The 27322-nt window shown below is 36.9% G+C and overlaps 1 protein-coding gene across 1 annotated transcript in view; it reads right to left on the reverse strand.

The window, feature by feature from the left end:
* The window catches only part of LOC150092466 (uncharacterized), a 268877-nt gene that overhangs the window by 218689 nt on the left and 22866 nt on the right, over positions 1 to 27322 (reverse strand). The window contains exon 2 of the mRNA XM_090414869.1: positions 5979 to 6077. Coding sequence (XP_090270995.1) covers positions 5979 to 6077 — 99 coding nt within the window. The remainder of the gene's footprint in view (positions 1 to 5978; positions 6078 to 27322) is intronic.

The following is a 27322-nucleotide window of genomic DNA, read 5'->3' on the forward strand; positions in this document are numbered from 1 at the left end:
ATGAGAAGCTTGGTTTGTGTGTCCAGTTTGCTTTTCCTGTTGATCATAGGGTAGAGCTGGGCGATTACTTTCGATGTCTTTGAGGCAGTGTGCTTTATGTAATTGCTAAAGTTGAGTTTTTTTTATCGAGTATTACTCCGAGATATTTGATGTCATTCTGCCATGGGATCTTGATATCTAAGAGGTGAATGTCATCCATGTTGTAGACTCTCTTTCTGGAAAACAGTACGGCTGAATGTTTTCGCGGTTTACTTGGATCCTGCAGTCTGCCAGCCATTTTTCTATTATGTGAATGCTGCTTTGTAGTTTTCTAATTGCCAGATTTGGACTCATGGATCTTGCCAGTATTGCAGTATCGACTGCATATAATGTAGTGGTTGTTGTTCTTGGGTTCAGAGGGATGTTTGCTATGAAGATTGAGAACAGGACAGGAGATGTGCCAGAAGTGTGCCCTGAGGAATGCCTGCCGATACCGTTCGTCTGGATGATAGTGTTTCATTGAGTTTTATTTGCATATATCTTTCTTTTAGGTAGGAGTGGATGATTTTCGTTAACTTAACTGCAATGTTAAATTTTATGAATTTGTACAGAAGGCCTTGATGCCAAACTTTGTCGAATGCCTTCGCTGCATCGATGAAGATGGCAGCTGTGTGTTGTTTCCAGTTGTAGCTTTTTGTGATGATCTCCAATAGCCTGTGTATTTATTGGACTGTGCTGTGGCCCTTGCTGAAGCCGAACTGCTCATTTGATATAATTCCCCTTTTGTCTGTTTCCGCTTGAAGCCTTGTGAGTATCACTTTCTCGGTCACCTTTCCGAGGCTGGGTAACAAACTGATTGGGCTGTAGTTTTCAGGGTGTTGGGGGTTCTTTCCTGGCTGCTTCAATGGTATGATATTGTAATCTTCCAAGCTGTGGGGAAATGCTGGTATCTGAGGATAGCATTGATTATGTTGACGAGATGTACTATGGCCTTTCTTGGGAGTAGTTTTATTATTCGGTTATTTATGCCATCTGGGCCTGGAGCCTTTTTGCTATTTAGATGGGTTATGATGTTTATTATTTCTGCTGGAATGGTGGCAGTCATGGGTTCTGAGTTATCTTTCTGCAGTTGTAAGGTTGTCTTAACCTGGTCGTGTATCTTGTATATAAGGTTGCTGTTTAAGTTTGTATAAGATGGATTGCACTGTGATTCAAATTTATCTGCTAGTGCTTCAGCTTTCTCTTTATCTCTGTGTGCTGTTCCTTTCTTGGTTTGTATGGGGGTATGATTTGTTGTTTGGTGTGGATGGTTCTTAGAAATTTCCAGACAGAGTGATCTTCAGCATTAATGTTGGTCAGTTTGTCTTACCATTTTTGGTTTCTATGTTTTTGAAGAGCCTCTCGGACCTGTATGTTTCGGTTGTTCAATGCTCTTTTGTCTTGTGGGGGCTCTTGTGTTATGGTATCACTTTCTGGCTTTATTCTTTGCTCTTATTAGATCCATTATTTCCTCTGGGATGTGGTTGGCTGGGTGGTAGAATGTGGTTTGCCTGACAGCTTCCATTGCTTTCTGGATTTGGCTGGTTAAACTGTTTACCGCTGTGTCTATCTCTTCCTTTTTGCGGATGATTGGAACTGGACCGATATGCTCTGGGAGGACCTTTGCTAGCTTGCCCCATGGTATGAATGTGTGTGTGGAGGGGAGAGTGGATCTGATGATCCTAGCTGGAGCACTATGGGATTGTGGTCCAAAGAAAGTTCGTTTATTGTTTTCAGTTGGTATTAGTATTTAATATTTTTAAGAATGGCGATGTCTAGCACATCTGAGCTGCCTGTAGGGCTGTAGTGGGTAGGTTCGGTGGGACCAGCCACAACCATAGATTTGAGCATTGCATAGTTGAATAGCGTGGTGCCTTTGGTGTTGTTTGATGAACTGAACCAAGATGTGTGTTTTGCATTGAGATCCCCTGCTATGATAATGGAGTCATTGAATCCTAGGATGGAGTCCAGATCTGTTGTCAGTATAGGTATGCTTGGTGGGTTATAAGCGGCATAAATTTTTATGCTGCTGGCATTGCTGGTATGTACGTCCACTCCGGTTACTTCCAGGTTCCTGGTTTTGGGATGGGTATTGTGTTGTGATTTAGGTAGCTTTTGATGCATATAGCAGTGCCTCCTCCTCTTGCACCAAGTCTGTCATTTCTGTATGTAGTGTAGCCATGTATTCTTGGGTTGTTTGCTGGCCTTAAGTAGGTTTCTCCAATTAAGATGATATCAGAACTGTGTCTGGTTCCAAATTCTTGCAGTTCCAGGACTTTGTCAATCCGTTTGCATTCCATGCAACTATCTTGAGTGATTTTGGTTTGAATATTTTATTCATCGTGTATGGCTGTTATGGTGGTTGGGATTCCTTGTAGGGGTATCTTTCTGGAAGGTGGTGAGATTCTGGATGATTGTTTTGCTAAGTTCTTGCATCATGTTGTACAGCAAGGCTGTTAATGCTGCCATTAAATCTGGGCTTGCTTGCTCATGGGCAGTGGGGATGCGATTTCTTGCAGCCTCTGCATAAGTTTTAATCATGGTTGTGGGTCTCATTCCTTCCTGTGTTGATATGTTTCGGACTGAAGGGTGACCTGTTTCTTTGCTTTTGGTGTAATTGCGAATGGGAGCTGGGTCAATTCTTGCTGATTCTCGATTTTTTGGGTGGTTGAGGCATCCTTTGTAATTGGCTGGGTGAGGTCCTCCACAGTTTGCACATCGTGCAGGAATTGTGCGTGGTTTGGTGCAGGTGTTGGTCTGGTGTCCCTCGGCACATTTCAGACATCTGTATACAGCTCTGCACAGTTTTTGTGCATGCCCGAACTTTTGGCATCTGTAGCATTGCCCTGCCAATGCCTTTTTCCTTAGTGGCTCAGTTGTTATTTTGAGCCTGTAGATATCTGTAATTTCATATATCCTTTTTTGGGTATTGCTTATTTCTACCAGCACAAGTGGCATTGGCTTTTTGTCAGATCTTATCATTCTGCTTACTTTGACTGGTGTCAGGCCTTGACTGATTAGGTCAGCAGTGATCTCGTTGATTGTGATGCCCTCAACAACCCCTGTAAGGACCACTTTAAGGTTTTACTTACTTGGCTTTGAGAAGGTGTGGAAGGACAGCTTGGCATTGTCCAACATCTTGGTCATTTTGCGATAATCGATGACTGTATCTGGCTAAATTATTAAACTGTAGTCTGTGTTTCTGGCAGTCGAGAATTTTATGTTTTGTTTGGGGAGGGTGGGGGGTTCCTAACCCTTTTATTTCTATCTCCCCTACCAGTAATCACTGCAACCATCGTAACTCACCCAATGCGTAGCACTTCACCCACATTGGTCTCACTTCATCCCGTTTGTTTCCGATTTTCTTCTGACCATGCTGCGCCACATGCCGCGAGCACGCGACTGCCTGAGGCCACCTCTCCTTCTGTTGGCGTGCCTTTGCCCTTTGAACCTTTGCTCACAATATTTAATGCAAGTCATTCCTCAGATAAGTATTACAAATTTTAGTAAACCTTTGTTCAGTTTATATAGTATTAACGGCCTTGCAAAATCAAAAACATTATTATTTCCTCTAACAACTTACAATTTCATTTCTTTATGCTAAGATAATTTTATATTATATCACATGTATATAGTAAATACTTAGAAGCAAGCATTTTCCCACATAAAAATTTGTATCTTATTTTTCTATTTGTTAAACGATTATAGATGTGGAATTCTTTAGTGTTCCCATTTATCAAGGTTTAACACTACCCGTGCATCACTGGTCATTCTATTAAGAAGAGATATGATAGGTACCAGTGAATTACACTTTCCATGGCCCTTCCTCAAAGAATCCCTGAGTCTTCTGTAAAGGTTCCTATGCATAATAATCACATTAGTTTTTGAGATTATATGGAAATAGTGGATATTAAAGATCCGACATCCTAAGCATCTGTATATTCACTTTTATTAGTGCATTTTGATAGAGAGTTCACTGGCCTGACAGCTGATTTGAACTGATTAGTTCTCATTATAGAGCAAGCAGAAACCTTAAAAAAGCAAGAATTCCTATTCAATACCAATAACTAGTGCAAGCTAAGGCAACTCCCATGCTGAAGATTGTATTCTCATAAGCTCTCATATCAAAATTTTGGAACTTTTGAAGTTTCTACATATATTCGGCTTTAAAATAATGTTTCATCTTTAACATCCACTGTTTCTTTATAATTTGTATCAGGCTGAGGTTCAACTTGGTTGTGAGGTGGAGCTTTACAGTTTCCAGACATCACTGAAATGAAGCCATATGACTCTTTTTTTTGATACTTTCTATTACGCACTGACCAAGAGTTCCCTTATGAAAGACACAACTCTCTGACATAGGGCTATGGTACTGAATGGGAGTTTTTTTTTTGCTCTCTTAAGGTTTTTTTGGCAAGCTAGCCTGTCCAAATGAACAGTAAACCAGTGTGCTTTGGTGGTTTTGTCTGCCACTTTGGCAAGTGAAGGTGTGAAGGCCTGATGTAGTGGGAGACTTGCCTCTGGTTGTATCGGACTGAGGTTCAACTTGGTTGTCAGGTAGGACTTTACAGTTTCCAGACAATGACCCTTTAGGCATTGGTGAGATGTCAGCTATTTGGGACAGTGATCCCCCCCCCCTTTGAGGCACTGACAAGTTTACAGATACGGGACAGTGTTACTTGTAAAAGTTACTTGTTTCAAGTTTTTGGAACTTGGACGCTTTTGAATATGTTGCTCGTACCTGGTATTCGAAGAGAAGCAACCAGTTTGAAACAGCTCTGAGGGCAGTGAGACCTTTATTATTATTATTATAATAATCTCCATCTACATAATTATCTCCATGTACATTATTATCAAGTCTCCATCTACAACTAACCACATCTAAACCAAAGCCATCCATCACTGACCACCACCACTAGTATTTTTACAGGCAATCACAAACATCCACATCCTTGTGCAGGATTCGAAACCTTTATCAAAATGCACTAATAAAAGTGAATATATGAATGCTTGTGGAGCATTAATGTCTTTTAAGTAGTGCAAGCTAAGGCAACTCTGGTCAGAGAATTGTATTCTTGTCAGCTCTCAGATCAAAATTTCGATATTTACAATGTATCTATATATATGTTCAGCTTTGAAATAATGTTGGATTTTTTATATCTTCCATATCTGTATAATTTACATTGCTAAAATGAAGCAATATGGCTTTATCTTTCTTTCATAATTACTTTTGAGATTTTCAATACCATTAAGATAGTTCAAAAATATTTGTTTCCTACAAAAATTGCTGAAAAATAATTAACATATGTCACACATATTGAATTTGTAAATTATTTGTATATGGTTAAAAATTTCCCACCAGATGTGGACTGGATGCACTATGCAGCCTGCCATCAGTACCTCCACTCATCCTCCTACTTCCAAATCAAACCTCTAGAAAAAGAAGGCTAAAAAAAATTACGTTCCAGGAACTGAATAACTGATCCCTCCTTTGTGAAACATCAAAAATTACAAAACACCTAGTATCCCCATTAAAAAAAAACCAAAAAACAAAACAAAATATACAAGAACAAAAAATCACTAACCCCCCCTCCATCAAAAATCTGTCAGCAGAAGAAAAATATTTTACCTCCACTGAAGTCTGCTATATTTACGAAGTGAAAGGAATATCTTCACTGCTCTGCAGAGATGAGCAGAAAGTCCTCGAGGAAAATAAATAAGATAAACATTTATGTTTCCAAGAATTTTGTGAATATCGACCATATTAAATACTCTATTATGGCATCCAGAAAATTCATCGAAAACAATTCATTGAAAGACAATTTATTGACAGCATAAAATAATATTTAATTTTCAATAAAATGTTTATCATTTTAAAATATCTCAGAACTGTAATGGCTTCATACTTTTGCATTATAATCTCAAATAAATCAAAGTAACCTTAAATGTGAAACACTCACCTGCTTTGATAAGGGACCAAAACCACCCCGTGATTTCCAAATTGTCACATAATCGGTGCAGTTGGTTACATATGGTTCTGGAAGGAGATGTTTCACTGTCTAAAAACAAAACGATACAAAAAATTCAATGCCAGTGGACACGTGTATTTAAAATACAGGATTCAGATTTCAAGAAAAGATAAGCATATCAATGATACCATCTCTCTACCTTTTCATGCATGATTTTGGAATTCAAACATTCAATCCAAGACATGCATGCATGCATGCTAGCTTGGTTGGTTGGCCAAATGGCTAGGATATCTGTTCTCCAACATGTGGAGGAGGCCTCATACTTGGAAATAAAATCAATCTTCACACCAATAAATGAGCATTAAGATAATCTACATTTATAACCTTCTGTAGGCAAGCATCACATTTGAAAAATACACTGCTGTCTCAATTTGAAATAATGTTTTGTGATTTTTTGACTATGCCTTGTATTCATATATGAATTAAAGAATATTTGTTTGATTTGGAGTGAAAAGGGAAATGCAAATCATTTGATTAGTTTGACTTGAAATACACAAAGCATTTTCATTATTTCAAATATTTCTGGTCATGTACTCATACACCAGCAATAATTTAATTTCATTTATGATATCCCTTATAACACAACTGCTCACAAACATTTTCACATGATTGTATTATATTATATTCTCTGTCAAAGACTGACTGTTAATTTGGACATACAATTCCCCACACTCTTCAATAGAAAATTTGCCACAGTGCACAGAAACCTGGTTCTTAGACACATATGATGCCTTGTTATTGTATACCCTGTCTCAACTAATGAAGTCCAAACATCTGTGTGTTTCATATATAAGAACAAATCCATACATTTCTAAAACACTGAACCCAGAGTAAGCTTATATAGTCATCCCTCGACTTGCGTCTGCTTGAGTTATGTCCATTCGAAGATACGTCCGTGATCCCATATGGGAATAAATAACATTTTAGACTATACATTTGAAGAAGATGCAAGCGAGCGTAAAGTAAAAAGGCTTCTATTTAGCAACAATGCATCATGTGCAATGGCAACAGCACAATCAGTGGTAACCTCCCTCAGCAGTCAGCAATCGGCACTTGTCTTCAACAGTTCCTCTATTGATTTGAGTGTTTGAGAAATCAGTTATTTGTGTATTTATTGTTAAATATTTTGTGCATCATGGCCCCTACACGCCCAATCAAAAATCCTAGTGAAGAATTAAAGAAAAAGAGGCGAGCAATTGATCTTGAAACGAAGTTGCAAGTTATAAAGCAACATGAAGTTAGTATGCTTGTCAATGTGATTGCACACAACTTTGGATGGTCTCATTCTACCGTGATCACCATTTTGAAAGATAGGGATAAAATCATGGAGACTGTGAAAGGATCTGCTTCCATTAAATTGATGATAGTGACGAAGCAATGACAAGGTCCTGTTGGTGAAAGGGAAAAGCTACTTGCATCATGGATAGAGAACCTAAACCAAAAGTGTATAGAACCATAACCGTTGCAGCACTAAGTCTCTTCAACATGTTGAAGGAGAAAGCAGGGTCCGATTATGACTATGAATTCAATGCTTTTTCCAGGTGTTTCACGAGATTCAAGCAGCATTTTGCGTTACATAATATGAAAATGTATGGTGAATATGCAAGTCCCGATGAGAAGGCTGCCAAGGATTTGTGGAGAAATTGGACAAAATTATTATATAGGAAAATAATTTTTTTTCATAGGAAATATTTATTGGATGAGATCATGGATGAGATCTCTTTGTTTTGGAAAAAAAAATGCAAAATCAGATATTCATCCACAAAAAACTAAAAATAATGTAGAATTTAAAATTTTATTATTTCTAGATAATGCTCCAGGTCATCCACTTACATTGGCAATCTTCACCCCAAGAGCAAGGTCATGTTTCTCACCCCAAACACTACTTCATTGATCCAGCCAATGGATAAGGGAGTTCTTTCAGTGCTTAAGGCTTATTATCTATGTAGAACGTTTTCACAAACCATTTCTGCCAATGTAGGAAATTATCAGACTCTCGCACAATTCTGGAAAGCATTTAATATTTATCATGCTATTAAAACTATTCTGTGGATTGGGACGAAGTGACCTCTCAGTGTATGAGTGGCATATGGAAAAAGACATTAAAAAGCTCGGTGCACGATTTTGGAAGCTTTGTAAAAAAATGAAGACTTTTGTAAATAGGGTGGAGAAATAGTGGGCCTAGCAAACAATCTGAATCTCAAAATTAATGATGACGACATAATTTAACTCATAGATAGTGCGTCTGAAGAGTTGACTAACGAAGAACTGGTCGAACTGGAGGAACAGTTGTTGTAGAAGAGGAAGTGTGAAACGAGAAACAAGAGGGGGTAGTTAGATAGCTCACAGTGAAGGGTTTTGTAGAAATGTTTTCTTCACTTAGCGATGTTCTCAAAATGGCTGAAGACATGGGCCCCAATGTTGAATGCTACTTACTAGTAGAAATGAACGTACATGATGCGTTTGCTTGCTACAAACAAATTGATGATTAAAAGAAGATGAGAAATAAGCAAAGCACATTGGGCATTTTCATATTAAAAAAAAAGATTAGATTACACCAGAAGAGCCTCAGCCTGATCCTTCACATAGGGAAGGTAATGAAGATGTGATTTTTCTCCTGTTTTATAGTGACAGTGATGCAGAGTACAGTTTTATAATAAGGCTTAAAAATTAAAACAACAGTATACTTATTACAGTTAAGTTCCTAACCCCTACTTCACAAATCTCATTTTAAAACTAAGTGACGTCCTCCGAAGTGGCACATGTCTGTTGATTTAATGTATCGACTTATGTCCGTCCGGGTTACGTCCTGCCAGATGGAATGGACCCTCGACGTAAGTCAGGGGATGACTCTAGTATAAAATTGAAGACTACAAAAAAAAAACTAGACACTTTAATAGAGCAATGCATCTCTATAGGAATCTAATTGTCTAAGAGGTATGTTCCCAATTCTAAATTCAACACTGCATCTCCATGCACCTATCCTGAATTTGTCTTCGGTTCAGTATGGTAAAATTGGATGAAAAGTACTCTGTAGAGGTAATACTTTTGCTGATATGATCAAATAATACTCTTTGTAGCTGAAGTGATGCAATAAACCTGAAGGACTGAAATTCTTGGGATTAGACAGCAAGCAATAAGAAAAGAATATAGCAAAGTAAATAATCCTATATAGTAATAAAGTAAAGAATTCTAGTTTTCATCACTTACACAATGAATAATTCATTTTTTACAATCAATAAGCCTCTGGTAGTCTGCATCTAGCAAAAAGCCTAGATACAGACTGTATCACAGTATACAATCTGTAAAATGGATGGTACAGCTGCATTTTCTTTGAAGACGTGAGTCTTCAAAGAAAGTCTTTGCAGAGAAAGTTTTTTACTTTCTCTGCAAACCAGACCACATTTCCATTAAACCAACTGCTTATGAGCAGGAAGCATTGACCCAGATAAATCTCTCTCTGTATAGCATTTATTATTTCTTCAAAATAATGGTTATTTAATAAGTTTCAAGTAGTATTGGTTGCAAAATTGTCTGTTTATCCTTGCACTTGTTTGTCCTTACAAGTGTATTCCTCAGAGCAAAATGCAAGCTAAAAGAGCACATTATATCAGAAGTAATAATATCTATATTACCTGATGTGTGGGTGAGTATGAGAAGAGAAATTGAACACCATTATTTAACATTTGACCTCTATGTAGCCAAAGGACTCGTCGTGGGAGATCTATATGCTTTCGTGCAAAAAAATCATCAAATCACACCTTGAACCCATTAACAGTTTCTCCACTTACCACACTTACAGGCAATGCATTCTCAGTCACAAATCATTTTCCATGAAAAGAACCTTCTCCTCACTCCTGCTAATACCCTTGTTATATAGCTTCCAGTGATGGCTTCTAGTTCTACCCTTGCCTCACTCTGCTCTATGAAAAATCTCCACATTAATCTGATAAGAGCCTCTCACCAACTTATATATCTCAGTAATATTTCCTCTTCTTCCCTTTACAATGCTTTGTAAGCAACATTCCCTCAAACGCTCCTTGTGTCTCACATTCCGTAAACCTGACACAGACTTATTATTATTGGTATCATCATTATCAGACCCCTACAGAGTCAAATACTCATTATGCGAGGTTCTTCTTCTTATTATTATTCTGTGACACCTCCAGGTAGTCCAAAGACTCATCGAGGGAGGATGTAATTAAAAGAAACACACGTATTAACCACAGTGAAAATTATTTAATTGTAAATATTTCATCCTAAATATCTTAGAACATCATCAGTATAGTAGTTTAAAACAATAATAGGAATAACATACAGTTAAGGTGCATGATTACAATAGAATCTCATTAAAATATCTCATTAAATAGAATCTCATCAAAAAAACAAACAAAAAAAAACTAATAATAATTATTTTACACAATTTTGTATGATAATTTCCCATACTTTAGGAATAGTAAGAACGCCATTGCGGTTTAAGTTTGGTCTGTGTAGTAGGGCTTCAGAACTTTCTTTGTATAAACGTTCATGTTTATATAAAGATCTATGTAAAAGTTTAGACTTTTCCCAATGGATCCTATGGTTTAGATTTTCAATTCCGTGTTGAGAGAGGCCAGATTTCTGCAGTTTAAAAAGACGAATGTGGTCTTGATGTTCCGAGATGCGTTTCTGAACAGACCGACCTGTCTGCCCAAAGTAAGACAATTTGCATGAGCATGGAATCTCATAAACGCCAGGCAACATCAAAGGTGAGAATTTGTCCTTAGGAGAAGGTATCAAGTTGTAAATTTGGTTGATAGGTTTGTAAGTAGTGGCAAAATTGTATTTCTTCGTAATTTTAGAAAGACATTTGGAATTGCCTTTGACGAAAGGTATAGGAATCCTATGGACTTTTTCCTGTCTGGTTTGATGTGTGGAGAAGTGACTGATGATTTTTTGAGTTGTTTTCGGATAATATCCATTTAGGATGGCTGTATTTTTGATTACTTCTAGTTCTTGGTTTAAAGATTCTTCAGAGGAGCAGAATTTGTGTGCTCTGGAAACTAGTGATTTAATAATGCCAGATTTCCGAGATGAATGATGAGCGGAAGAATTGTGAATGTAGTGACCTGAGAATGCAGGCTTGCGAAAGACAGACGTGGCGATGGAACTGTCTTCTTTTCTTTGGATGTGTAAATCCAAAAAGGAGATACCCCGTGGAGATTCTTTTTCTAACGTAAAGTTGATGCGATGATGAAGAAGGTTAATTTTATCTAGAAACAGTTGTAATTCATGTTCGGGATGATCCCAGACTGCAAATACGTCGTCGACATATATTAACCAAATTTTTGGTTTGGGTTCAAAAGTGAATATTTTTTCTTCAAGGTGTCCTAGAAATAAGTTTGCTAGGTTTGGAGATAAAGGAGATTCCATTGCTGTTCCTTCGTCTTGCTTGTAAATTTGACCTTTCCAGGTGAAGTAACCTGATGGAATAACAAACTTGAACAATTCAACTATATCAGACAGAAATGTTTGAGTTAGTAATTCTATTGTTTCTTTATGGGGAATGTTTGTGAAGAGGGAGACAATGTTGAAGCTGATTAACAAGTCAGTTTTTGATAGTTGAATGTCTTTAATTTTTGTGTGAAACTCAGTAGAAATTTTGATTGAAGAGACTGAGTGGCCTATGTGAGGGCGGAGAAGGTTAGATAAGAACCTTGATAACTTGTAAGTTGGACTGCCGATATAGTCTACGAAGGGTCTAAGTGGAACATTAGTTTTGTGTAGCTTAGGTAAGCCATAACAGGTAAGCCTAGGAGGCAATGCATCTCGGAACATCAAGACCACATTCGTCTTTTTAAACCGCAGAAATCTGGCCTCTCTCAACACGGAATTGAAAATCCAGGCCATAGGATCCATTGGGAAAAGTTTATAAACTTTTACATGGATCTTTATATAAACATGAATGTTTATGCAAAGAAAGTTCTGAAGTCCTACTACACAGACCAAACTTAAACCGCAACGACCTTCTTACTATTCCTGAAGTATGGGAAATTGTCATACAAAATTGTGTTAAATAATTAAATTATTATTATTATGATTTTTATTTTATTTATTTATTTTTTATGTAACACGTTATGCACGTTTAATAAGATTCTATTGTAATCATGTGCCCTAACTGTATGTTATTCCTATTATTGTTTAAACTACTGTACTGATGATGTCCTAAGATACTTAGGATGAAATATTTACAATTAAATACTTTTCACTGTGGTTAATACGTGTGATTCTTTTAATTATGATCGCACCGCAGGTTTCATTATTTAAAAAAAGAGGGAGAGTGTGCCAACAGCATCGAACGAAGAATCTCTTCTAACTACTAACTGCTTTCAAACTTGCTTCACGTTTTGCGAGCCATGAGTAGCAGAGGCTCTGCCAATCGACCAAACTAACAGGTTAAATGTTTCAGTTCTAAATAATGTGTTAGCATTGATATATTTGTGATGTTCTTCGCTGGCCAGCATTAAGTTATTCACATTCTCTGCAGTCACCATAAACTCAGGCAATGCATTCCAATCATTCACCATGTTCCACGCAAAAAATCTCCTCCTCACTCTCCTCGTTATACAGCTTCCAGGGATGATATCTTGTTTTCACCTATTTCTCACCATCCTATGAAAAAACTCTTCCATGTTAATCTGATAAAACACCTTACAAACTCATGTCTCTCTCATATTGCCATCCCCTCCTCTTATCCACTAAACTCTGCAAATTACATTTTCTCAACCTTTCTTCATACTCAACATTCCAGTGACCAGAAGTTGCCTTAGCTAGTCACCTCAGGACCCTTTCCAATATCTCTTCATCCTTCTGTAAACCAGATGACCAAATCTGTGAACAGTAGTCCATACATGGCCTAATCAATGTTGTTTGCAATAATCTTATTATTCACTCAGAATAGATCTGAGCACTTAATCCTTCAACTACACACTACAACTACCATTAGCACACAATTCTATCTACCACCCACCACACCTAGTATTTTTGTATTAATATTGTGACCAATTTTCCTATATGCGGGATGAAAATCCCAAGTTTCTGGGAGAAAAAAACCATGATACCTCCATACGAGATCAGCTAACTCGCCATCATTTGAAAAAGATTCCTCTTGTTATGATGAGAATCAAACTCAGATCTTTTCTAGATGAATGGTGTAATGTCCCATTGTTCTTCCAATTGAGCTACAGAGGTGTGTTTTTACCTCCATGTAAACAAACCTTGTGCTTTCTCTCTTTTACCACATCTCTAATAATCTAATCCCTATATAATGCCAATTACAAGTCATTTGTTATCCCTTTCATACTGTCATCATCATTTCAGTTTTCTTTACTCTTCCATACATATCAATAATTTTCTTCACTTCACTACTCATATGCTTCTCTTGCCTTAAATTTTCTAACTCTGCTTTCGAATCTTGTGTTATTGTGAGAGAAAATGATAGGAAAAATATCTATCATTTTCTCTCACTACTTACCATTCAGTTACATATTATTTTTTGCCATCAGCATCACTTATCTTACTGTTGATTGCACTCTTGATTTTCAGCATCAGTCTTGCATGATTTCTTGCCATCAATCACACTCTTTCTTTGCCGTCATTTTCGTATGCTTTCTTTCCAATCACACACTTTTTCTTAATACTCATTTTGCTTGCTACTCCATGTTCTCTCCCCTGATTCAAACTAGTTTCATGATGCTAATGATTCATGTGGCTAATTTGAATCAAAGTGTAGGAAGAGACTGAATAAGAGAGAGAGATGAACCAGTGTGGGTATGCAGGAAGCAAACCCACACTTGTTCATCTCTCTCTTATTCAACCTCTCCACATAAACATCAGTAACATCATGATGCTAATGTATCATGTGCGTAATTTGAATCAAAGTGTAGGAAGTGTTGCTTTCTCAGACCTGAAGTCGCTTCAGGTGAAACCAAACTTTGTTTGCTTACACTTGGATAAAGGATTAAACTAAATTTATTATAGTCTAACCAAGTAGGAAAAAAATTCCACCACCTTTCTCTAAATCCAAAATAATTTTAATAATAATGTGAGACACCTATTGGCAACTCATATAGGTAAATATGACTTCTCCATTACTTACACCTTAGTATCACCATCCTGATTACGATGTGACCTGAAAATTTGAGAAGTAATGGCGATTGGACGTGCTTCTTTTGGTCTTAGTGGTGATTAGGGAGTTTAGATTTTATGAATCTTCATTGATAGTGGAGTACAAGGTAAGACTTTGACTTTTGATGCAATTTTTCCAGGCCCTCTCCTGTTCCCTACCATGTGCCCGTCAATAGTCTCCCGCCTCTTGTAGAATTCGACTGATGACCTACACTTGGGAGAAAGAAGGAACAAGACAGGACCTGAATCTCATAGCCTTCCAATAATTGTTATTGCTTCGTGCGTTTAGCGAAAAGTCGATATTGCTGGCAGTCTTTTGCGGCTGCGGGATTCTCTACAGAATTTTTGCTGGGAGGTCTCTAGACCAGCGCTTCGCAAATTGTGGGCTGCAGCCCCCCTTAGGCGCCGTAGGTTTTGTTGCAATGGGGCCGTGAAATAATGAAAACAAATCGAAAATATTTTAAGACTAAATAGATTTTAGTTTATCTTAAAAGAAATATATTTAATTTTTATTATTTAGTTTTTCTTTCTGTTATTTTTTATATTTTATTGGAAAAAAAAATCACACATTGGTGAGGGTTCGCAAATTTTGCTTCCTGCGTATTTTGGCGCTTAATGAATATTAGTAAATATCTGCTGATTCATATAAGTTTCATTTCAAAGCAGAAATATGAGAATTGCAGTTTCAAATATTTCACCTGGTATTGAAACGCATCCATCATATTAATTGTTATTAAACTTCTTTTATGTTTTTCATTCTTTCTTTATTATTAATCGTTTTACGTTTCATCTGCTTGTACTACAAATGTACAATAACAATATATCTATCTATATAAAAATATGAGATACAGTAATGTGCCATTTCAAATGTGTATGTAAGATACTAAAAATGTAATATTTGCATTTGATTTTTGCAATATTCGCTGTGTATGTTTTGTATTCAATATAAATACAATAAATATTATAATAATATATGTGTATATTACAATTTTTTTTTCGAAGGGGGGGGCCGTGAAATATTTTAATTTTTCCAAAGGGGACCTTGACATCCAGAAGTTTGGGAAGCACTGTTCAAGACCTGCAGGATTTCTACTTGCGCTCATACGCAATCGATATGAGCATGCCTGACCTAGACATCGTCATCGAATTGCTCGATGAAGAGCCGGCTCTTATACTTATCAATAAACTTCAAAAGAAGTTCAAGATGAAATGGTCTGCTAACATGATCATTGATTTGCTTGACAAAGGGCTAGCACTCAATTTCATTAAAAAGCTACTTAAAAAATCTGAACAAGAATGGCCTGGCTACTTAAACTTATATTCCTTACCTGGGGTTGATGATGAGGAGAATGAAGACACTCCTCAAACGGAGGAAAAGTTCAATCTAGTGGTCTCTGCTTGTAATCCCTCTGATCAAGGAGAGACCCATGTTCGTAAAAGGTGAAAAAACTCTCACTTCTGAACCAACAAATGATGTTGGTATGGACGAAGATGCTCCCAATTCAGATCCCTCTACCCTCCCCAATGAGAAGGTGCCACCGATTATCCTAAGGGAAAAACAGAGATGGACAACCCTAAGAACCACCATGGCTAACCTGCAAATAAATTATAGATTTGCCAAAAATGTTGACGAGGGCATAAAAATTCGGCCTGCGACGGTGGCTGATTATAGAAATCTTACAAAGGAGCTGGACGCAAGAGGAATACAATATCGTACAGTTTCACTTACCTCCAAAAAAATTTTGAAGGTGGTTCTCCAAGGAGTGTCTGAGGATATTGACCCAGATGAAATAGTCACTGACCTCAATCTGTAGGATCTGCCTCCAATAAAGATCAGTAGAATGTTTAGATCAAATGAGACCCCTATGCCTCTAGTTTTAGTAGAGATTCATAAGATTTATAAAGACATATACAATCTAAAATCAATCTGTGGACTCAAAATCACCTCAGAACCATTGAGAAAAAGAGAATCTTCTGGGCAGTGCCATAGATGCCAAACATTTGGCCATGCACAAAAGTTGTGCAAAGCCCAGTACAGATGCTTAAAATGTGGCGAGAATCACCCCACAAACACTTGCACTAAGCCAAAATCCATCCTGGCTAAGTGCTCTAATTGTGGTGGTCCTCACCTTGCTAATTATAGAGGGTGTATTTATCCCCAAAAATAGATGGAACGACGCAAATAGTCAATCTACCTCATCGTCTAGTGCAAGAACTCCTGAAATTCAAGCTCCTCAGCCCTCTAAGAGTGAGAACATGGCAACAGGCGCAAATATTTGCCCACTATTAGCTGATCCTATTAAGAAAATGAATCTTCATCATCAAACAAGAACATATGCCGATGTTGCCCACTCCAAACAGACAGTCCAAAACCAGAACCTGGCTAATCCACATTCAAATCTATCAGCTATTATCACCTCTTCTCTTGCAAATATGCTGCAGGATTTCAGCAACTCAAATCCTTCGCTAAGTATTACAAAAAGATTTTTACAGCAAACTCAATCCATATTATCTGCACTCTGTGATGTATAGGAAAAAACTCACTCCAGACTCGCTTAGGAGTATCGCCTGGAATGCCAACGGTTTCAAAAACAAAGTGCTAGAAATTCAGCAATTCAATAATAGACATAACCTAGATATATTACTAATCAACAAAACTCACCTGAGGCCTGCTGACAACCTCAATATCAGACGGTATCAGTTTTATAGAAATGACAGACTTGAGTACAGAGGTGGAGGCACAGCCATCCTTATCAAAAACTATATAAATTATCATACAGTAGCCAACCCTGCAACCACCAACCTTGAAATCACAGACATTAATGTTCTCACAAACTCAATTGGAAACCAAAAATTTTTTTCTTCTTACAACCCTCCACTAAAGACATTGTTGACCTCAGATCTGAATGCCATCCTTGAAGTAAAAGGACCGGTCATCATCGCTGGTGACTTCAATGCAAAACATCCTGCCTGGAGCAGTAAAACTACCAATAAAAATGGCTCCATACTGTTTAACTGCTCAAGTTCCAACTGTATAGCTGTGGCTGGTTCTTCAGTACCAACTCACCTCAATCCAAGTGGCTCCTCCAACGTCCTAGTTATAGTTGTCCTCCAAAATGTCAAATTGCAGTACCACCTGGATTCACTAAACGAATTAACCTCTGACCACAACCCTATTCTGCTTCAGTTGGACAGTCCCTTCTGATTGCCCAACTGAAGCAGAAGAGGGTTGTGGTCAGAAGTTAATTCGTTTAGTGAATCCAGGTGGTACTGCAATTTGACATTTTGGAAGAAAACTATAACTAGGACGTCGGAGGAGAAAATTGGATAATTTTCCCATACCTTGGGAAAAATTATCCGATTTGCTCCTGAACTACTTTGGCCCTGTTCCTCATATTAACTCCAAGGAGGAAATTGATTCTGCAGACAACAAATGTACTCAACAAATTAATACAGCCTTATCATCCATCACCTCAAATACGCCTGCTTCTGGGCCTGAACAATTACCAGAAGAGATTGTGAACTTGATCAGGGAAATAAATAAGGCAAGGAAGAGATACATTAATACAAGGGCTCCCAAAGATAAAAAAATACTCAACAGGTTGAATGGTGCAGTGAGAGATGCACTGAAGGCCCACAGAAATAAGCTATAGGAAGATAAATTAGCTTCCATTTCACCTGGTGATCAAACCGTTTGGAAACTGTTAAGAAACATCAAAAATGAAAATAAAACTTTTTCCCTCTCTCAAATCGGATTTAGGCATTGTTCACTCAGATGCTGAAAAAGCCGAAACCATAGTTAAAAATTTAGAAAAGCAGTGCAGCCCTTCATATGATAACTTGAACTTCAATCATATTTATAAAATCCACTGTCACGTCAAATACGTGCTGGGACGGTCTGATACCTCTACCAGCCAACTTACACCTACTTCTCCAGCCGAAATCTATGACATCATATAGAATTTGAAGAATAAAAAAGCTCCTGGACCTGACAGCATTCCTAATAAAGTTATTAAACTGCTACCCCGAAAGGCCATCGTACATCTTACAACAATAATAAATGCCTTGCTTAGATTTAAATACTTTCCCTATGCTTGGAAGTTGGCAGATGTGGTCCCTATTTATAAGCCTGGTTAGGACCCACAGTTGCCACAAAGTTATCATCCCATCAGTCTGATATCCAATTTGGAAAAATCGCTGAAAAAGTAATCCTCTCCAAAATTCAAGTCTCTGTAAACAAGCTAAATATACTTACTACTGAACAGTTTGGTTTTCGCAAACTCCACAGCACCACTCAACAGATCCATAGACTAGTTCAATACATTACCAGCTTCAACTGGCATCAATACACCGGAGCAGTCTTTCTTAACTTAGAAAAGGCCTTTGACAAACTATGGCACTTTGGGCTCCTATACAAGCTGATCTTAGGCAGCATTCCACTGGATATGATCCACCTCATAAAATCTTTTCTTTCTGGAAGATGCATGCAAGTTAAACTAAATGGGACAGTATCTACCCAGTGGCAGATCTTAGCTGGAGTGCCTCAAGGATCCCTTCTGGCGCCGATACTTTTCTCGATTTACATGGCGGACATCCTGCATAATCCGATGTCAACTATCATTGCCCTCTATGCCGACGATACAGCAATACTGGCCAGATCTCTTAAACCACATCTTGTTATTAAGAAACTACAAGGTAACCTGCTGAAATTGGAACACTGGTTCTCCATTTGGAGATGACAAATAAACCCTCAAAAAAGCAGAGCTCTGCTGTTCACAAAAAGTTCAATATCTCTGATAGAAGACATCTTCGTATTTAACATCAAAATACCCTGGAAAACAGAAGCCAAATATCTCGGTATACTGCTAGATAGAAAACTAACCTTCAGCCCGCATACAAAATCCTCATGTGCAAAGGCATCAAAAGTCATCGCTCAACTCTATCCTCTTATCAATAGGAACAGCAAACTGGACATTAAAATCAAATTGCTCCTCTACCAGTTGATGATTCGTCCCATTGTCACTTATGCATCCCCCGCCTGGAGCCATACTTCAAGCTGAAATATCCTTAAACTGCAAAGACTGCAAAACAAATGCTTACGAATGATCTTAAATGCACCATAGTACATCAGAAATGTTCAACTTCATCGAGACACAAATGTCTCTTATATCTACTCTTTCCTGCAACCTCTAGCAGTAAAGTACTTCTCGAAATCGTCCTCATATCCAAATGAATTAGTTAAACAAGCAACAAATTATGATGAATTGGAATTATGCAAATATAGACGACCTAAGGCCATCCTAGTTCCTTTTCAGGACCTATACCTTGCCCAACTCGGGCTGAGCACGTAGCTCATAAATTTCTCTCTACAGAGTAACCTTATCAGATAGCAGGGATTAAAAGCATTAAAAGATTATAAGCATTAAAAGCATTCGCCCTTAAAGACAGTAAAGTTCTACGAAAAAAGTTCTCAGTATCACCACCTCTGGATCTGGCTCCCACTGACGCGACCTCAATGAAAGTCAAAACCTGTCTGGGTAGTGGCCCTTCCCTTAATGCATAGCATTATACGTGTCCACAGGGAGATGTTCTTTGCATTATGGGAGATACTAAGACAAAGTGATGAGAGCTTGGTCTATATTTTGACCAAGCTCTCATCACTTGCGTCCACCTTTGGACGCATACTTTGTTTGCTTACACTTAGATAAAGGATTAAACTAAATTTATTATCAGCAACATCTTCAAGCCACATATGTATATTTCACTCACATCACAAAATATCCTATCTACTCACTTTATTTGTTTTGTGCACCAATCTATGTAATGTTATTCTTCTCATCATCACTATTTTGTCTCAGAGTACTGAACAAGAAACAGAGAATTTAAAATAATACATCATCTAAAAAATTTAACCAAACACTTTCCCAGTCACAACTATCACACAACACTCAGTCTAAAGCTACTCAGTATTGTCATAGAATAAATACAAAATTAACTTGTCTTTCTGCAGTTATCATGTTGTTTGCAGTAATATATCTGGCTGCTCAAGATATATGATATATGGCTCGAGCATACTGACTATAATATGAGTGAAGTTTCCTCTTTCTGCATACCTTAATAAATAGTTATAAGATTTCAAGACTGTTTCATTTCTGCATAGACACCCTGAATGTCTAAAAGAATTAGAAGCAATGGAAAGGTTATAAGTTTCTGATCTAAAGAGCAGTTCATTCATACTTCAGAACATGAATTCTACAATACATCAATTTTAAGACAGTGTTTGCAGTCCCATAGAAAAAAAATGAATATGGATGTAAAAAATTTTGGTAAAAGTATATTTCCAATATTCTGTTGGAAATAGAGACCCATCCATATAGAGAAAATGAAGACTTGATTTAGAATTTATTATTATTATTAACATGAGATATCCATGGAGTCAACAGACTTATTGCAGGAGATCCACACTCTCACAAAAAAGATCATCGAACACTGTCCTCAAACCCACTCACAATTTCCTTACTCTTGCAATTTCAATCGATGCATCCCCTCCCCACCAACCACCCTCCATGCAAAGAACCTTGAAAGTCGCTCCTTTGGTTACATCCTCCTTATATAGCTTTGATGGATGGCTGCTTGTTCTACCCTTGTCTCCATTTAGTGTATAAAATCTCTATGCATTAAACTGTTAACAATCCATAACCAATTTATATATCTCAATATATCCTCTATCCTTCTTCTATTCACAAGATCTGCAAATTGTATTTTTTCAAATCTGACATCATATCCTACATTTCAGAGACACAATGCTGAGGAAATCTTCTCTGGACCCTCTATAAAATTATCCTCATCTCCTTAAAAGCAATTTGAACAAAACTATGCCAAAGTCGGTTATGAGTCTGACGAAGACCTACTATAGTACTATCAGGCATTTAAGTGCCCACAGCCTTTCAAGTATCCATGGATTTCCTAACCGTAAAATAAGGATAAGGCCCATATGCTTTTAAGTATTCTTGTCTGTAAAATGTGTGTGCTACTGGCCGGTTTGCCAGTTCTCAGGGACGAAAAACCCTCTACCACCGTATGAGACCGGCTAACTTACCTTTATTCGAAAAAGATCAGATAAAGTTCCTCACGTCACTGATGTGAATCAAATTCAGATCTTTCTGACCAAAGAGCTTCATCTATAATAACTGAGCTACGGAGGCTCGATATGAGGTCCTCTTCATCATTGTCACAATTCACTCTGATGCCGTCACACTTTTTGCAATATGACTGCTAAACTTCAGCTTTTAACTTCCTTCAAAAATTTTCCATTAATCCTCTGCATCTTATTACTTACCATATTTCAAGACCTTACACTCTGCAACCACGTCAATTGTATTACAACCTTGACATGCAGAGAAGACTATGATCCAGTGAGCAATACTGCAATAGCACTGCCACTAGCAGGGCCACTCAAGCCCAGCAGGTAAAAGGAGAAGGATCAGATGAAGAGACCTAACCTGGCCAACCAGGTTTACAGTTGATCATGGGACTGATAACCATAAATAATCTACTGGTGAAGAAATAGCTATCCAGTAATCTTCACTGGATGGACTTAAATGGATATTGATTCAAGATTTGGTATGATAGATACCAAAATGGGATCATGGAGCATGACAAGTTTGTTAAATGAAGTTCTATTTAATTTTTATATAATTTAATTTCTATTTAATTTATTTAACTATTTAATTTTGGAACTTACTCATTAATTAAATAGTTAAGAAATGGATATACCAGTGACTTAAGAAGTGAGATGGTATTGGAAGGTAAATTGCATTTAAAATTTTTAATAAAAGAATAAGTAAGCCAAGATTACAAGCAGCATAATTCAAGATCACCTTTAGTAATGTACATGCACCTTCAAAAAAGGAAATGAAAGATGAACTATGAAAAACAAAATTTAATCCACAAAAAGACTTCATAACAGAATATAATTATTCTATTAAAAAGATTTCAGTGCAAAAATTGGAAAGGAAGAAACATGAACGAATTATTCAAACTCAAGGTTCAAGATGAAACAAAGATTAATGTAGAAAAGTTGATTAATCTGACCACATCTAGAAATTTAATAATAAGTAGCACTATGTGTATAAGGAGGAATATACACAAACAAATGATGAGTCTGCTGACTCCATTGAGGATGTAATAATAAAAATAAAAATAATAATAATAATAATAAACAGGGAAATCTCCTGATATATGCATATATACATTTATCCAAATAACTCACATAATAATAAAATCACAGCAAATGCATCTGAAATATTCAGAGTTATCCGTACAGAAAAGCCAGCTGAAGCTTCATGATCAACAGACTGCAATTTGATGAGAGAATCCTAGAGTTCTACAGTGAGCTGAAACCTACACTATGTAGATATTACAGCAAGATGGAAAATTAGAGGGAAATTACATATATATATACATACATATATATATATATATATATATATATATATACACATACATATATATACATATATATATATACATACATATATACACATACATATATACACATACATACATATATACACATACATATATACACATACATATATATATATATATATATATATATATATATATATATATATATATATATATATATATATATATATATATATATAGATGATTATAAATTATTGTTGGGGTTTCATTTCAATTTTCAAACTGGAAACAACAAAATAAATCTGCTTACAAAATATGAAAGTTTAACTTGGAAAGTTTCATTTGGCAATGCTGTACTCATTGCGTTGAAGTCTGGGATATAATCTGGTGCCACATTTCAAAATGGTGACTGTTCAAGAGAAAGCAATGTGCATACTTTGGTTTTTCGAAACAAAGTCCTTTATGAAAAGATAACATCATTACAGAATTCAGTATTGAAAACGTCCATGTTCAGATAATGCTGTCTGACATTAGTTAAAACAATTTCAAGAAACTGGTAGTGTTCAGCACCAAAAAGGAGCAGGTAGACCAAGCACTTTGATGGAAGATGTTGATCAAATCCAGGAAGCATTTTGTATAAGCCCACAAAAATCAAACTAGATGAGCTTCTTTACAGTTAGGTATGTCAGAAACGGCTATTTGGAGGGTTGTTTATAACTGCCTACAACTTTGTGCCTACAGACTGCTGATTGTGCAGATTTCACAGCCGGATATTAAACCCTGCCATTTCCAATTTGTAGAAAACATATTGTCAAAAGTTGAAGCTTATGAAAATTACCTGCAGAGATACATATTTAGTGAGGAAGCAATGTTTTGCTTATCAGGAAGGGTAAATTGTCATAACTACAGAATATGGGATCAGAAAACCCTCATGGCATTCGAGTATTTGAAAGAGATATTGTCCAAAAGAAGTCCAAAGAAACATGTCTGATGAGTTTTGTCATGTTTTGGAACTTTGGGGGCCGTGTTTCTTTGTGGGAAAAATAGTGACAGCAGCGAACTATCTGGATACAGCTGAACATGTTACAGCTGTGTCTGTTACCCAGTTGGAAGATCATCAGCCAAATGTGGTGTTACAGCAAGATGGAGCAATAACACATTGGGCTCTTATTGTCCGAGAATTTCCTGATGTTGATTTTCTGCCTGCTAAGTTTAGCGTAGTGGAATGATCCTGTGGTTAATGCGGTCACCCTATATTATGTTGCTTGATTCTTTCTGTGGGGATACGTGAAGGATGTCTATCAGATCCCAGTGACTTCCCTTGATAAACTGAAAACTAGAATTGTTGTGATGAAAATAGTTACACCGCTAACGATGGTGAACACTTGGAGGGAAATCGATTATTGCTTGGATGTCTTATGCGCTACGAAAAGTGATGATGTTGAATTTTTTAGTATTTTCTAGTATTGATTCTATAGATAATAACATTTTTGAGTTATACTTTCATATTCTCTAAGCAGTTTTATTTTGTTGTTTCAGGTTTGAAAATTATAGGCCACGGAAACCCTGACAGTAATTCAGAATCATCCTGCATTATATAACAAATTTCTCTCAAATAGAAATACAAGGACACGAACACATTTTATCCCATCCCTCCCCTTCAGGATAAATCGTTCACATGCAGTGGTTGATAGCTGTCCGTGGGCACGACTCGTTTCAACACGTTAACCAGATAAAAAATCAAACCAGACAAAAGTCCTGTTGATATATATATATATATATATATATATATATATATTTCCAATAACAATATATTGGTGATCAAAATTAAAGTATCCCTGTTTAAGGAGTAGAGCACCATGCAGTGATTCACATCTGCATACCTTTGAAGGAATGTATTGTGTGTCACGCTGAAGCATTTGCTCTGCAACGAATGATTAGCCGTTTTGAAGAAACAGTATTATTGAGAGTTAGACATGGCAGAGGTAACAAACTAATCAGTTCACAACAAATGAATGTTGTTGCTACTGATGTTGTGGAACAGGCCATGAATAACAATGTTGGTTCCTGCAGTGCATGTGCTGTATCAAGATACATGGACGTGTCTTACACAACCATCTGGAAAATTCTACAGAAACGTTTGCATTTCTACCCATTCAAAACTCCCGAGTCAGGTTTACATTCAGTTAAATTCCTTGCTTGAATGGAGTTGGACACTGCGTGGCTGTGGATAATGTTTTGGGGAGATGAGGTTCACTTTCACTTGAATGGTGAATACCCACATGGAGTCCATTAAATTCCTTTTCATTCACCCAAAGTTACTGTCTGGGGGTGAGTTTACAGCTTCATTTATCATTGGCCCATTCTTCTTTGAGGAACATTAGCCACTCGAGTCATGTGACTCAGTTAGTGCTGAGCTGTATCACGATATGATAAACAATTTTGTTGTGCCACAGCTACAGCAGTAACCTGTGCATGAATTCAGTCATATTCATGCAGGATGAGGCCCATGCACACATCGATCGATCTGTATGGGAGGTTCTTCGAGAACATATCATGGAAGCCAGAGTGATCAGCCATGTGTTTCCCACTGTATGACCACCTCTTCACCTGATCTGACTAGCACTGACTACATAAGCAGCATGTGCACAACACATGTCCTTACAAGCTGCATTCTACCGTTGAACACACTACTCAAAGGATGCAGTTTATGGCATAGTGTGAAGAGCAGCACATTAAACAGTACAGCCCGTGAATGCATAATAGAACTGAACAAAATGTCTTATTATGCTGAGTTACTTTTCTCCTTCTTATACACAAAGAGAAAAAATACTACATCTACATTGCTGTAGATGTAGGATTAATCTTGCCGGAGATATGGAAGACCCTTATTAGATCTCTAAACATACAAGAACTGAATTATAGTGCCAATTATAGAATGTTTCTAAATAACAAAAAGTGAGATCATGCACGCGCTATGCATCGATTGTACGCATCTGTTTTGTCGAGTTGGAATCGGTTGATTTATAGTCTGTAACAGTTTTCAGCTTTAAGTGCCTTATATCAGTTATGTACCCTGAAGATGCCAACAGCCTCAGTTGGTGAAAGTAGTTGGTAAAGCTTAATTGTTCTAAAAAAATACTCGATCAATAAATCCAATAGAAGTCATTTCGATGGTTTTCGTGGTCAAGAAAATAATGTTTTAACATACTCCCCCCCCTCATATATCGCTTCCAGATATTGGCTAAATTTATATTCAGGAATTGTAAAATTTCTTCATTTGTTTTGTAGTCCCACTTGGTATATCCAGCTGTTTTTCTGGGAAATTTCATTTCTGCTGTTTGAATTCGTTTTTCATCTTTCATTTTCATGGTTCATATTTTGCTTCCGTATAGTAGAGTTGACATTATATAATTTAGACAAGACATTATATAATATGACTCTAGTGTGTTTTTGTACTAGAGATGGCTCAAATATATTATTTATTATGCCATTTTATTATATTATTTATTACCATATTATTTACAGAGACAAATGTAAGAAAGCGAAACACTGTGTAAAACTAGCTAAACAAAAGTCATGGGAGGACTTTGGCAAGAATACAGAAAATAAATATCAAGAAGGTGGCAAAATATTTTGGAGGTTGTTGAAGAAGCTTAGGAATGGAGGAAAGAGTGCTGTAAAAGGAGTTAGAAATGATAAAGGTGATATGAAAACAGGGGAAAAAGATATCCTTGAATTATGGAGTAATTACTTTGAAAAACTGCTAAATGAAACAAGCAGTGATGACAGCACAGTGATAAAAAACACTGACCAGGCATGCAGTCAGGAATACATATCCATACTTGAAGTAGAAAAAGCCATCAAAGGCTTGAAATGTGGAAAGGCAGCAGGAGTAGATGATATTCGACAAGAAATGCTGAAGTATGGTGGTATAAGAGTCTTACAGTGGCTGCACTGCATAGTTCAGAAAGCCTGGACAGAGGGACGAATTCCCGATGATTGGAGTAGAGCTCTCATAGTACCCATATATAAAAAGGGAAATAAAACTGAATGTGAGAATTACAGAGGTATTTCCCTACTGAGTGTTCCTGGAAAGATCTATACAAGTATACTTGAGAAACGGTTGAGCAGAATTGTGGAAGAAAAGCTTGGTGAAGAACAAGCTGAATTCAGGCCAAATAGAGGCTGTCAGGATCAGATCTTCACTTTACGACAAATAGTCGAGAAAGCATGGGAATATAACAAAGATCTGTATTTGAGTTTTGTCGATTTGGAAAAGGCACATGACAAGGTGCCAAGAGAGAAGCTATTCAATACGCTGCAGTTATATGGTGTCAATGGGGCATTATATCAAGCAATACTTAGTCTTTATTTGAGTTGTAAGTCAGCAGTTAGAATTGAAGGAAGTACAGGAAGATGGTTTAATGTTAAATCTGGTGTGAGACAAGGATGTACATTATCCCCTCTGTTATTCATTATCTATATGGATCACATTATGAAGGAAAGTGGTATTAAACATGATATCAAAATTGCAGATGTTAATGTTAGATCTTTGCTTTATGCGGATGATGTTATACTTCTAAATAAATCTGCTACAAGTCTGCAAGATTCTCTGACTAAATTGAATAACTGTTGTAATAGATATGGTATGAAGGTCAGCAATAAAAAAACAAAGA

This window comes from Typopeltis vanoorti, chromosome 26 (genome assembly GCF_054136105.1).
Source record: "Typopeltis vanoorti isolate ZY-2024b chromosome 26, IOZ_Tvanoo_1.0, whole genome shotgun sequence".
In the NCBI taxonomy this organism is placed as follows: Eukaryota; Metazoa; Arthropoda; class Arachnida; order Uropygi; family Thelyphonidae; genus Typopeltis; species Typopeltis vanoorti.